The 12,734-nt window shown below is 37.8% G+C and overlaps 1 protein-coding gene and 1 pseudogene across 5 annotated transcripts in view; one reads left to right on the top strand and one right to left on the bottom strand.

Annotated features, from left to right (window-relative positions):
- Positions 1 to 12,734, bottom strand: part of RAD51C (RAD51 paralog C) — a 31,268-nt gene that overhangs the window by 16,210 nt on the left and 2,324 nt on the right. For 3 of the 5 annotated variants that reach the window (XM_055577497.1, XM_055577493.1, XM_055577494.1), the window contains exons 2-4: positions 10,954 to 11,212; positions 9,807 to 9,988; positions 7,682 to 7,815 (exon numbers count right to left, since the gene is read on the bottom strand). In XM_055577497.1, the coding sequence (XP_055433472.1) occupies positions 7,682 to 7,815; positions 9,807 to 9,988; positions 10,954 to 11,212 (575 nt within the window). The remainder of the gene's footprint in view (positions 1 to 7,681; positions 7,816 to 9,806; positions 9,989 to 10,953; positions 11,213 to 12,734) is intronic. The other 2 variants (XM_055577495.1, XM_055577496.1) reach the window with 1 other exon arrangement.
- Positions 11,422 to 12,193, top strand: LOC129649730 (putative teratocarcinoma-derived growth factor 3; annotated as a pseudogene).

Consider the following 12,734-nt stretch of genomic DNA (forward strand, 5'->3'; position numbering starts at 1 on the left):
ATTTTCATGATAGTTTCATTTCTAATAGGATCTAAATAATGGCTCCTATGGTGAAGTTAGAATAATATATAACCTAAGATCCAAGAACAAACAGAATCTGGAAACTAATCCAATTGTAAACAAAATATGACAAAATTATATATTTTTATAAGGACTAGACAAAAGGAGAAGCTTTTGTGAAGCACTAAGTAAGCTGTTTTTATATCTTTCATTCATTACTTCATTCAACAAATATTTGACACCTACTATATGCTAGTTACTGTTCCATGCACTGGGGAACAAGAGACAAGATCCTTGATCTTTTGGAGCTTATGTTCTAGTGGAGTAAGGGACAATTTATATGCAAACAAATACATGAATAATTTCTTTTTTTAAACTCAATAGATTACAAAAGATATAACTCAGCACCATATGATCCAGCAATCCCACTCCTGGGCATGTAGCTGGAGAAAACTGTAATTCAAAAGACACATGTACCCCAGTGTTCACCGCAGCACTATCATAATAGCCAGGACAAGAAAGCAACATAAATGTCCAACAAGTTATTTATCCACTCATCTGTTGATGGACATTTATGTTGCTTTCTTGTCCTGGCTACTATGATAGTGCTGCTGTGAACACTGGGACGCATGTGTCTTTTGAATTACAGTTTTCTCCAGATACATGCCCAGGAGTGGGATTGCTGGATCATATGGCGCTGAGTTATATCTTTTGTAATCTATTGAGTTTAAAAAAAGAAATTATTCATATATTTGTTTGCATATAAATTGTCCCTTACTCCACTAGAACATAAGCTCCAAAAGATCAAGGATCTTGTATACATATATATATCTTGTATACATATATATATACATGTATATATAGATACACATATATATATATACACACACATATATATGTATGTGTGTGTATACACACACATACATATATATATATACATGTATAATGTATAAACATATACATTCAATGGAATACTACTCAGCCATAAAAAAATGAAATAATGCCATGTGCAACAATACGGATGGAACTAGAGATTATCATACTAAGTGAAGTAAGTCAGAAAAAGACAAATATCATATGATACCACTTATATGTATAGTCTAAAATATGACACAAATCAACTTACTTACAAAATAGAAACAGACTCACAGACATAGAAAAAAACAAGGTTACTAAGGGGGAAAGTAGTGGAGGGATAAATCAAGAGTATGGGACTAGCAGATACAAACTACTATATATAAAAATATTTAAACAAGGTCCTACTGTATAGAACAGGGAATTATATTTACTATCCTGTAATAAACCATAAACAATAAACTGTGGAAAATTCTGAAAGAGATGGGAATACCAGACCACCTGACCTGCCTCTTGAGAAACCTGTATGCACGTCAGAAGGCAACAGTTAAAACTGGACATGGAACAACAGACTGGTTCCAGATAGGAAAAGGAGTATGTCAAGGCTGTATATTGTCACCCTGCTTATTTAACTTATATTGCAGAGTACATCATGAGAAACACTGGGCTGGAAGAAGCACAAGCTGGAATCAAGATTTCTGGGAGAAATATCAATAACCTCACATATGCAGATGACATCACCCTTATGGCAGAAAGTGAAAAACTAAAGAGCCTCTTGATGAAAGTAAAAGAGGAGAGTGAAAAAGTAGGCTTAAAGCTCAACATTCAGAAAACTAAGATCATGGCATCCAGTCCCACCACTTCATGGCAAATAGATGGGGAAACAGTGGAAACAGTGGCTGACTTTATTTTTGGGGCTCCAAAATCACTGCAGATGGTGACTGCAGCCATGAAATTGAAAGACGCTTACTCCTTGGAAGAAAAGTTATGACCAACTTAGACAGCATATTCAAAAGCAGAGACATTACTTTGCCAACAAAGGTCCGTCTAGTCAAGGCTATGGTTTTTCCAGTAGTCATGTATGGATGTGAGAGTTGAACTATAAAGAAAGCTGAGTGCCGAAGAATTGATGCTTTTGAACTGTGGTGCTGGAGAAGACTCTTGAGAGTCCCTTGGACTGCAAGGAGATCCAACCAGTCCATCCTAAAGGAGATTAGTCCTGAGTGTTCATTGAAAGGACTGATGTTGAAGCTGAAACTCCAATACTTTGGCCACCTGATGCGAAGAGCTGATTCATTTGAAAAGACCTTGATGTTGAGAAAGACTGAGGGCAGGAGGAGAAGAGGACGACAGAGGATGAAATGGTTGGATGGCATCACCAACTCAATGGACATAAGTTTGGGTAAACTGCTGGAGTTGGTGATGGACAGGGAGGCCTGGCATGCTGTACAGTTCAAGTGGTTGCAAAGAGTTGTACATGACTGAGCGACTGAACTGAACTAAATAAACCATAATGGTAAAAGAATATCAGAGAGAGTATGTATATATATGTATAACTGAATCACTTTGCTCTAACCCAGAAACTAACACAACATTGTAAATCAACTACGTGTCAATTAGAAAAAATATGAAGGACATAATTCAGGAATAGTTAGATGGAACAGATGCATAGAGAAGGTATGGGGAAGGGACACAGAGCTTCCACGATCTCTCCCAGAGCCATTCTCCTAGCACTTCCACAGGTTCACCAACTCAGAAGTTGTGAATAAGATACTTTATGATAATGATAGGGGCTATAAAGAAACTCAAACCAGGTGAAATGACAAATAAGTAGGTGGTGAGTAGAGAGAAACTTAGACTAGATGTGAGGAGACATCAATAAGAAGGCAGGCAATAGAACTGACTCCTGGTGGAGAAGGAAATGGCAACCCACTCCGGTACTCTTGCCTGGAGAATCCCTTGGACAGAGAAGCCTGATGGGCTATAGTCCAAGGGGTTGCAGAGTCAGACATGACTGAGCGACCAACACACTAAATTGAGGAGATACTTGATGGTGCAAGGGTACACTTTATCTCTCCCATCTCCTGCAGGAAGCAGGATGGGGCAGGCAGCACCTAGAAGGCAGGATGGCACCCCCCACCCCCATCCCTTCTGGAAGTCTTGGTGCCTCAGTGCCTGTAACAGCTGGCCTTGGGCAAATAAAAGACTAAGTTGTTTAAAAAAATTAATTGATTAATTAATTATTAAAAAAAAAAAAGAACTGACTCCTGGATAAGAACCTCTAGGAGAGAAAGACAACTCACATATATTACGAAATGGAAAGTCAAAGGCCCTAAGACACAAACAGGTTTGGTATGTTTAAAGGGTCAGAAAAGTAGTGAGGAGGAGAGATAGGAAATGACAGAAAGGAATACTGCTGAGGCCAAATGCTACAGCTCTTGAGCCAAGAGCTAAATTTTTAGGAGTTTTACAAATCCATCATCAAATATAGTCATCTGTACCAATTAAACTATACAAATTTATGAGTAAATGAATTATATTAAAATAGGGATAATAAATACTGAAAACTCACCCCTACTACATTTTACTATTATCTATGCTCTTAAGGTTACTTACAGATATCTATTTTACCTTTATAGTGGAAACACTACATAATGATGTGCATGGTTTCTTCTCTACTCCATGTCCAATGACATACTTGAAATCAGCTATGATAGGAGTATTTTCTACATGGAAACCAGCAAGCAAATAAGCTACAGATCAAGATTTGATTTGTTTTGCTGTCCAGACTTCTAATGAAGTGATGGAAAAAAATGTCATAATCAGATTGATCTTAAAAATGTGTCTGTAGGGAACAGACTAGTGGTTGCCAAGGGGGAACAGGATGAGGGAGGGGTGGTCTGGAAGTCTGAGACTGGCAGATGCAAACTATCAACATTATACGTAAGACAGATAAACAACAAGGGCTTACTGTATAGCACAGGGAACTATATTCAATATGCTTTGATAAATCATAATGGAAAAGAATATGAGAAGAATATGTGTAAGTGAATCACTGCAGTACAGCAGAAATTAACACATTACAAATCAACTATATGTCAATAAAACTTTTTCTAAATTATTGTGCCTGTATCTATTACATTGCGAACTACACAAAAAAATTGAGGAAATATGCTACTACTTTTGGAAAATGAATTCAATAACTAGGAGTGATCATTAAATCAAAAGAAGGAAAATACTATATAATTACATGTTTTTGTTCTAGGGTATTTGCAAGGAGTCCCTAATACCAAGGGCATCCAAGGACCTCTCTGCTCAAATCAGAGCAGCTACATATCTAATCTATAATGGAAGAATAGAAATAAGTCTATTTTCCTCTCCACAGTACAGATTTTATTGAAACTGGCCAAATTACAAAGATCTGGACCTTCTGCTAAGTAGTAACTGTTACACTGATGATTCTTCTCCAAGTTTAGAGAGCAAGTTCTTGAATATACTCTGGTGAGTTTCCTTGATATCGCAAAAGGGAGATTATACTGAATAAAGGAAAGTCAATGAATGACAGAGTTTGAGAGGGTAGGATAAAACAAGCATTGTCAAAAAAACAAAAAAAAACCCCAAGCACTGTCATTCAACTCAAGCTGTCATTCAACAGCTGAAATTAAACAGTTACCAACGTGAATTTCTTTTTTTTTTTTGGCCTCACCCTGTAGCTTGTGGAATCTTAGCTTCCAAACCAGGGACTGAATGTTAGCTTTCTTAGCAGTGAAAGGGCAGAGCCCTGACCACTGAACTGCCAGGGAATTCCCCAGAAAATAATTTATAACCAGAAATAAATGGTAACTAGAGCTTATCAATGAATGTGGTTAAGCTGCAAGATAAGAGATTAATACACAGAAATGTGCTGCATTTCCATACACTAACAACAAAAGCCGGAAGAAGCACAAGCTGGTATCAAGATTGCCGGGAGAAATATCAATAACCTCAGATATGCAGATGACACCACCCTTATGGCAGAAAGTGAAGAGGAACTAAAAAAGCCTCTTGATGAAAGTGAAAGAGGCGAGTGAAAAAGCTGGCTTAAAGCTCAATATTCAGAAAACTAAGATCATGGCATCTGGTCCCATCACTTCATGGGAAATAGATGGGGAAAGAGTGGGAACAGTGTCAGACTTTATTTTTCTGGGCTCCAAAATCATTGCAGATGGTGACTGCAGCCATGAAATTAAAAGACGCTTACCCCTTAGAAGGAATGTTATGACCAACCTAGATAGCACCTGATACTTTGGCCACCTGATGCAGAGTTAACTCATTGGAAAAGACACTGATGCTGGGAGGGGTTGGGGGCAGGAGGAAAAGGGAACGACAGAGGATGAGATGGCTGGATGGCATCACCGACTCGATGGACGTGAGTTTGAGTGAACTCCAAGAGTTGGTGATGGACAGGGAGGCCTGGCGTGCTGCAATTCATGGGGTCGCAAAGAGTCAGATACGACTGAGCGACTGAACTGAACTGAACAACAAAAGATCAGAAAGAGAAACTAAGGAAATAATCCCATTTGCTGTCTCATCGAATAAAATATATAATAATAAACCTACCTAAGGAGGAAAAAGATGTGTATTCTAAAAACTATAAAATGCTAATGAAAGAAACTGAAGATGTCACAGATGGAAAGATATATCATTTTCTTAGACTGGAAGAATCAGTATTGTCAAAATGACTATACTATCCAAGGTAATCTACAGATTCAATGCAATTCCTATCAAATTACTAAGGGCATTTTTCACAGATCTAGAAGGGAAAATTTTTTTTGTAAGGAAATACAAAAAGGCCTCAAATAACCATAGCAATCTTAAGGAAAACAGAGCTGGAGGAATCAGGCTCCATAACTTCTGACTCTACTATAATGGTACAGTAATCAAAAACGTGTGGTGCTAACACAAAGACAGATTTATAGATCAATGGAACAGGACAGAAAGCTCAGAAATAAACCCATGCACCTATGACCAATTAATCTACCATAGAGGAGGCAAGAGTATTCAATGAAGAAAAGACAGTCTCGTCAATAAGTGGTGCTGGGGAAAGTTGGACAGCCACATGTAAAAGAATGAAATTAGAACATTCTCTAACATCACACACAAAGATAAACTCCAAATGGATTAAAGATCTAAATGTAAGACCAGATGCTATAAAACCCTCAGAGGAAAGTACAGGCAGAACACTCTTTGCCATAAATCACAGTATTGTCTTTTTGGATCATTATACCTCTTAGAGCAATGAAAATAAAAATAAACAAATGGGACCTAATTAAACTTAGAAGTTTTTGCATAGCAAAAGAAACCATAAACAAAATGAAAAGACAACCCACAGAATGGGAGGAAATATTTGCAAACGATGTGACCAAAATATATTTATCTTCAAAATATACTAACAGCTCATGCAGCTCAATATCAAAAAAAACAAATCAATCAAAAAATGGGCAGAAGATATAAGTAGAAATTTATCCAAAGAGGACATAAAGATAGCCAAAAAGCACATGAAAATATGCCAATTACTAGAGAAATGTATATCAAAGCTTCAATGAGGTAATCAGCTCACACTGGTCAGAATGGTCATTATCCAAGTCTAGGAAAAATAAATGTTGGGGAAGATGTAGAGAAAAAAGAATCCTCCTACATTGTTGATGTGAATGTAAATCTCCATCCTAAACCAATATCCTAAACTTGTACTCTAAAGAACTAGAAAAAAAACAGCAAACTAACCCCAAAGAAAGTAGAAGAAAGTAATACACATTAAAGTGGAAATAATCAAAACAGACAAAAGAGAAACAGTTGGAAAAAATCACTGAAATCAAAAGTTGATTCTTTGAAAAGATCAACAAAATTGACAAGCCTTTAACTAAAACGACTAAGAAAAACAGAAAAGATGCAAACCACTCCAATCAGGAATGAAAACAGGGACATTACTACCAACCTTATAAAAATAACAAAGAGAATACAGTGAACAACTGTATGCCAAAAAATCAGATAACCTAGATGAAATGGACAAATTCACTGAAAGAAACAAACTACTAAAACCTGCTAAAGAAACAGAAAATTTGAATAGATTTACAATAAGTAAAGAGAATGGAAAGTGACAGTCGCTCAGTGGTGTCCAACTCTTTACAACCCTATGGAGTCTAGCCCACCAGGCTCCTCTGTCCATGGAATTCTCCAGGAATTCCCTTCTCCGGGGGATCTTCCCAACCCAAGGATCAAACCTGGGTCTTCTCCATTGCAGGCAGATTCTTTACCATCTGAGTCACCTGAGTAGCCCAAAAGAGACTGAAACAGTAATCAAAAGCCTTTCAATAAAGAAAAGAGTAGGAACAGATAACTTCATCAGTGAATTCTATAAAATGTTTAAAGAATTTATACCAATCCTTTTCAAACTACTCTGAAAAGTAGAGAAGGAAACTTTCTAACTCATTTTATGAATCCAGTATTACCCTTATACCAAAACCACAAAAAGACATCCCCAGCAAAGAAAACCAGAGATCGGTGACAGACACAAAATTCTCAATACTAGCAAACTCAGTCCTTTAGTATACTGAAAAGATTATATACCATGATCAAGCAAGATTTATCCTTAGGAGTACAAAGGTAGTTTAATATGAAAATCAATCAATGAAACATGCCAGATTGACAGAGCGATGGGGGGGAAAAAAACCCACATGATAGTCTCAATTGACTCAGAAAAAGCATTTGATAAACTCTAACACCTCTCATGATAAAAGTAATCAACAAATTAGGGATAAAAAACAGCCTGATGAAGATGGAGCCATACCTTTGAGTGTTCTGAAAGGAAGTCTGAAAGCAGATAAACTTGTGCCAGTAGTTCTGTGTAGTCACGACAACGAAAATAATAAATATGGGAAAGAATATTTTCAAGAGTGAAATCCTGCAAAGCCTTTGGGTGCTCTGAAATAAGTAACAAAACAATTTTAAAATAATTAGTTTTACCTGTCATTTCACAAACTATCATTTCAAAACTCCTGACCTCTTATTTTCACCTTTTCCACTGTTTCCTTACATATTATGCTATCCAGAAATTGTTTGTACATATAAAGACTAGAATTTTAACATCTATGTTTTCGTATTTGTTACTGCCTTCCATTGAATAGAAGTATCATAATGGAATTTCTTTCTTGTTTTTTTATAAGACTCCAAATTAAGAGTTAAAAGGAAAAATGTTCAAAAGAAGCATATTTTTCCCTTAAAAGCCATAGCATAATTTTATATTTATGTGGAAACAATGATATAAAATAAAATTCCCTTAGATTGGATTTTTAAAAATAACCAGATTGGTTCTGTACACATTTCAGAGAGAAACTAGCTAAAAATCATTGCATTTTAAAATGTACTTAAGTTTTAACACTGAAATAAAAAGCAATAAACTAAATTTCAGAGAACACTGCCTATTACAAATACATATTTAAGAAATTAATTTTTAACCAAAAAGTTAAAAACGTAATCACATACCAGTCATTAAGAACTATATTCCAGTGCTACATCCACAGTATTTACAATAAGATCCTAAGACACTGTTACAAACTACACCTGTGGCATGGACAGCTTGACGGACTTTCAGTAGACATATTGATCACTGGTTAACAAGGACACCTAGTACTCCAATGAAAATAAAATTTCTAGCTGATTATAGTCACTTAAAGGGAATACAAACATTTTATGAAAAACATTATGTTTTTTAACATTTCTAGAAAAAATAATAAGGACCACACATCCAAAAAATAAAATACAATAAACCAAAAGAAAACAGTCAAACCAGAAACCAGGTAATTTTACGAGTAATTCCTTGGACTGCAAGGAGATGAAACCAGTCAATCCTAAAGGAAATCAGTCCTGAATATTCATTGGAAGGACTGATGGTGAAGCTGAAACTCCAATACTTTGGCCGCTTGATACGAAGAACTGACTCACTGGAAAAGACCCTGATGCTGGGAAAGATTGAGAGCAGGAGAAGGGGACGACAGAGGATGAGATGGTTGGATGGCATCACTGACTCCTTGCACATGAGTTTGAGCAAGCTCCGAGAGGTGGCGATGGACAGGGAAGCATGATGTGCTGGAGTCCATGGGGTCGCAAAGAGTCGGACACGACTGAGCAACTGAACTGAACTAAAGGACAAGAACTCGAATACAAATTACCTTTAAAAAAACTTAAAAAAAAATCTTTAAGCAAAACACTATATTTCCACATAATAAGGACAAAAAATCTTCCCAACACTTTAACAGTACAATTAATACAGCTGAAAGTCAATTACCTACTACACAAAGCCATATAAGGTCAATTGGCTTAATGTTCCAAACACTTCCAGACATGATTTTTCAAGGTCACCCTTGGTTTTCGGAAAAACCAGTACAAAAGTCAACATACACTGAATACACTGAGACAACCTTTACTTATATTAAGGTGTCCAACACTAGCTTACACCTGGCAGGCCAGAGCATGATGATTTGAAGTCATACGCTGACATACACAGAGGTTTTCTCCCAGAGCTCCTGCAGTAAAAAGTGAGGGCCATATAAGATGAAGAGGAGGCGACCCCCAGGTGCAGCATTTTCAATTTGTAAGAGAAGTATGAGTTTAATACTAGTACATAGTCAAGTTATTAAGCTTCATGTTCTAAAGTGAAAGTGAAAGTGAAGTCGCTCAATCGTGTCAGATTCTTTGCAAACCCACGGACTATACAGTCCATGGAATTCTCCAGGCCAGAATACTGGAATGGGTAGCCTTTTCCTTCTCCAGGGGATCTTCCCAACCTAGGTCTCCCGCATTGCAGGTGGATTCTTTACCAGCTGAGCCACAAGGGAAGCCCTATTAAGGCTTGAGATGGATACAAATGCAAATTACTTTCATTATACTGAAAAAAGAGCACTTGGCTAACTTACCTTCTTCCATATGTGTTCCTGCTATAAGCTGCAGGTGCTGAATGCAGGCAGTAGCAAGGTCTACCACTCTATCAACCATAAAACTCCCCTCTGTATCAATAAAAACTGCTTCACCTTCCACTCCTCCAAAACATTCTGGTATCTGCACATCTATTGCCAGCTGCATACTGTCAAGAGAAGAACTGAGATGACCAAATCATTATCATAATCATCAAAGCAGTGCTGTTCAAACTCCAGATCACTAACCTTTAGACACCAGTAAATATTTTATAGGCATAAATATATTCTGCAAGGCAACAGAGATGGTTGACTCTCCATAGTTCCAAACATATGTCAATCAGTTGATGCATGGATTAGGGGGAGGGTGTACCTATAAAACCACAATTAAGGATTCTTTAGTGGTTTTTTTAGATTTCTGGGTATAGACCTTTTTCTCATTATAAGAAGTCTACTTTCAAACATTTGGCTTTCAAATATATTCTCAGGAGTTAATTCTGTAATAAAGTAGAAGACTGCCTGTTTACCCCACTGACCACACTATACTGTTGCAAAAGAAACCCTTTTTAGTATCAAAACAGTTGTATCAATTTATCAAGATGGGGTGAAGTAAGGCACATACTGGTTTGTTTGATGCACACATGCACAAAATTAAGAGCACATATATGCTGGGCTTCCCTGGTGGCTCAGTGATAAAGAATCCGGCTGCCAATGCAGGAGACGCAGGTTCGATTCCTGGTCGGGGAAGATCCCACGTGCCGCTGAGCACCTAAGCCCATGCACCACACTATTGAGTCTGTGCTCTACAGCCCGGGAAGCACAACTACTGAGCTCTTGAGCCACAACTACTGAAGCCCACACACCCAGAACCTGTGTTCCTCAATAAGAGAAGCCACTGCGATGAGAAGCCCACACACTGCCACTAGACAGGAGTCCCTGCTTGCCACAACTAAAGAAAAGTCCGAGCAGAAGTGAGGATTCAGCATGGCCAAAAATAAAATAATCTTTTTAAAACAGAACTTATCCATAAAAAAAAAAAAATGAGCACATACACACCTTTTCTGGTCTCCTAACTGTATACCCGCCACACAATACTCTGCTACTTTCATAAAATGTTAGTAAGCCCACCCTTAAGGGGAGAACATTTTACCATAGTTGTGTTTTTCCAACACCTGGTGCACCACAAATTTCTGTTGTTTTGGTTAAGGGTATTCCACCCCCAAGAATATTATCCAGTGCTGAACAGAAGGTAATTATGAAGTTCTGGGTATGCTCCTGTTCAAGAAGTTCCAGGGCTGTACACTTCCTGCCTGACTCAGCTGTAACAGAATAACTTGTTTTATTTGTAAGACATTCTCTTCTTATAATTTGCAGAGTTTCTAAGGCTTCCTCTTTAGATATTCCAACTTCTGAAAGAAACAGAAACAAAAACACTTGCTTTTAGAGATTTAAAAGTCTGATACACCATTGTCTTTATTAATTTTACTTTTTAAATAACAAGAGTGATGCCAAGAGTAGAGAAACATAAAAATTTAACCTTCGATTAACTATTTAATTTTTCAAGTTAATAAAGGCATTTATCTTTGTTTTCTTAGTCTTTGCATACTTAAAAGATTTATCTATTACCTCAGAAACAGAATTCAGAAACCTAAACCCCTAAAGCATTTCTGAGTACCTACAAGAGTATCTCAAAGGTAGAAATAAAAATGTCCTTTTTTTCCGTTTTGGTCCTTTTACTATCTCTTTGGTCTTCTGCTATTTCTTTGGGTCTTATGAAGCCATAATAAACTTGTTCTCAAACCCCGGGGCTTGCGACTAAAGAAGGCGAATCTCCCTGAAGGGGCCACAGACCAGAGGAAGATGGAGCGCTTCTCTTACAGTGTGATTTTGATCATGGCCTTTTCCAGAGCACTTGAACTGGGATTAGTCGATGGATTGGGAGACCTTGAACTTGCCCGTCCGTCACAGGGAGAGCTGGCCTTCGGTCCCAAGAGGAGCCTGCAATTAGTGACCAGCCTTCCCAGTTTGTAGCATCCATGGGAATCCAAAAGAGTAAGAAGCTGAACAGAACCTGCTGTCTGAATGGGGGAACCTGCATGCTGGGGTCCTTTTGTGCCTGCCCTCCCTCTTTCTATGGACGCAACTGTGAGCATGACTCATGCAAAGAGAACTGTGGGCCTGTGCCCCATGACACCTGGCTGCCCAGGAAGTGTTCCATGTGTAAATGCTGGCATGGCCAGCTTCGCTGCTTTCCTCAGTCATTCCTACCTGGTTGTGACGGCCATGTGATGGATGAGCACCTCATAGCTTCCAGGACTCCAGAATTAACACTGTCTGCGTGTGCTCTTATGCTACCTGGCATCTGCCTTGCTATACAAAGTTATTATTAACCCACATTTGTTTTCAACATTTGTCATGCAGATTTCATGACCTGTAAAGGCTGTCTCTCTAATGTCCCAACTGAGAGATGATAATTTGTTAGTTGCCTTGAAATAGTGAATAGATTTCCCTGTAGTCCCTAAAAAGATTTCCTTGAAGCACCAATTACTTTCCTCTGCCCTGCCCTCTCCAAAAAACTAATAAAAAAAAAAAAAAAGAGTAAGCCATATCTTGTGCCCAATTCCTGTGTTTCTGATACATGTAACTGCCAAGGGCTTATAAATAATTTCCTTTAAACAGTTGAATTCTATATTCAGATTATTAAAGGTTACTCTTAATGTGGAACTGAGCATAATGCTTTGAATGGAGTTGACTGACATCAGTTAAGATAGTATCTTGGAAAAGAAGGACCTGTAAGGGGAGCAGAGGAGAAGGGAGGGGGCAGATATCCATGGTGAGAGACAGGGTGCTAGAGTAATGGAGGTGTGCGTGTATCCTGGGTAAGTAGGTAGAAAAGTGGGAGCAAATGGGAGAGATCTGAGAAAATAAAAT

The sequence above is a fragment of the Bubalus kerabau genome, chromosome 4 (assembly GCF_029407905.1).
Source record: "Bubalus kerabau isolate K-KA32 ecotype Philippines breed swamp buffalo chromosome 4, PCC_UOA_SB_1v2, whole genome shotgun sequence".
Taxonomy (NCBI): Eukaryota; Metazoa; Chordata; class Mammalia; order Artiodactyla; family Bovidae; genus Bubalus; species Bubalus kerabau.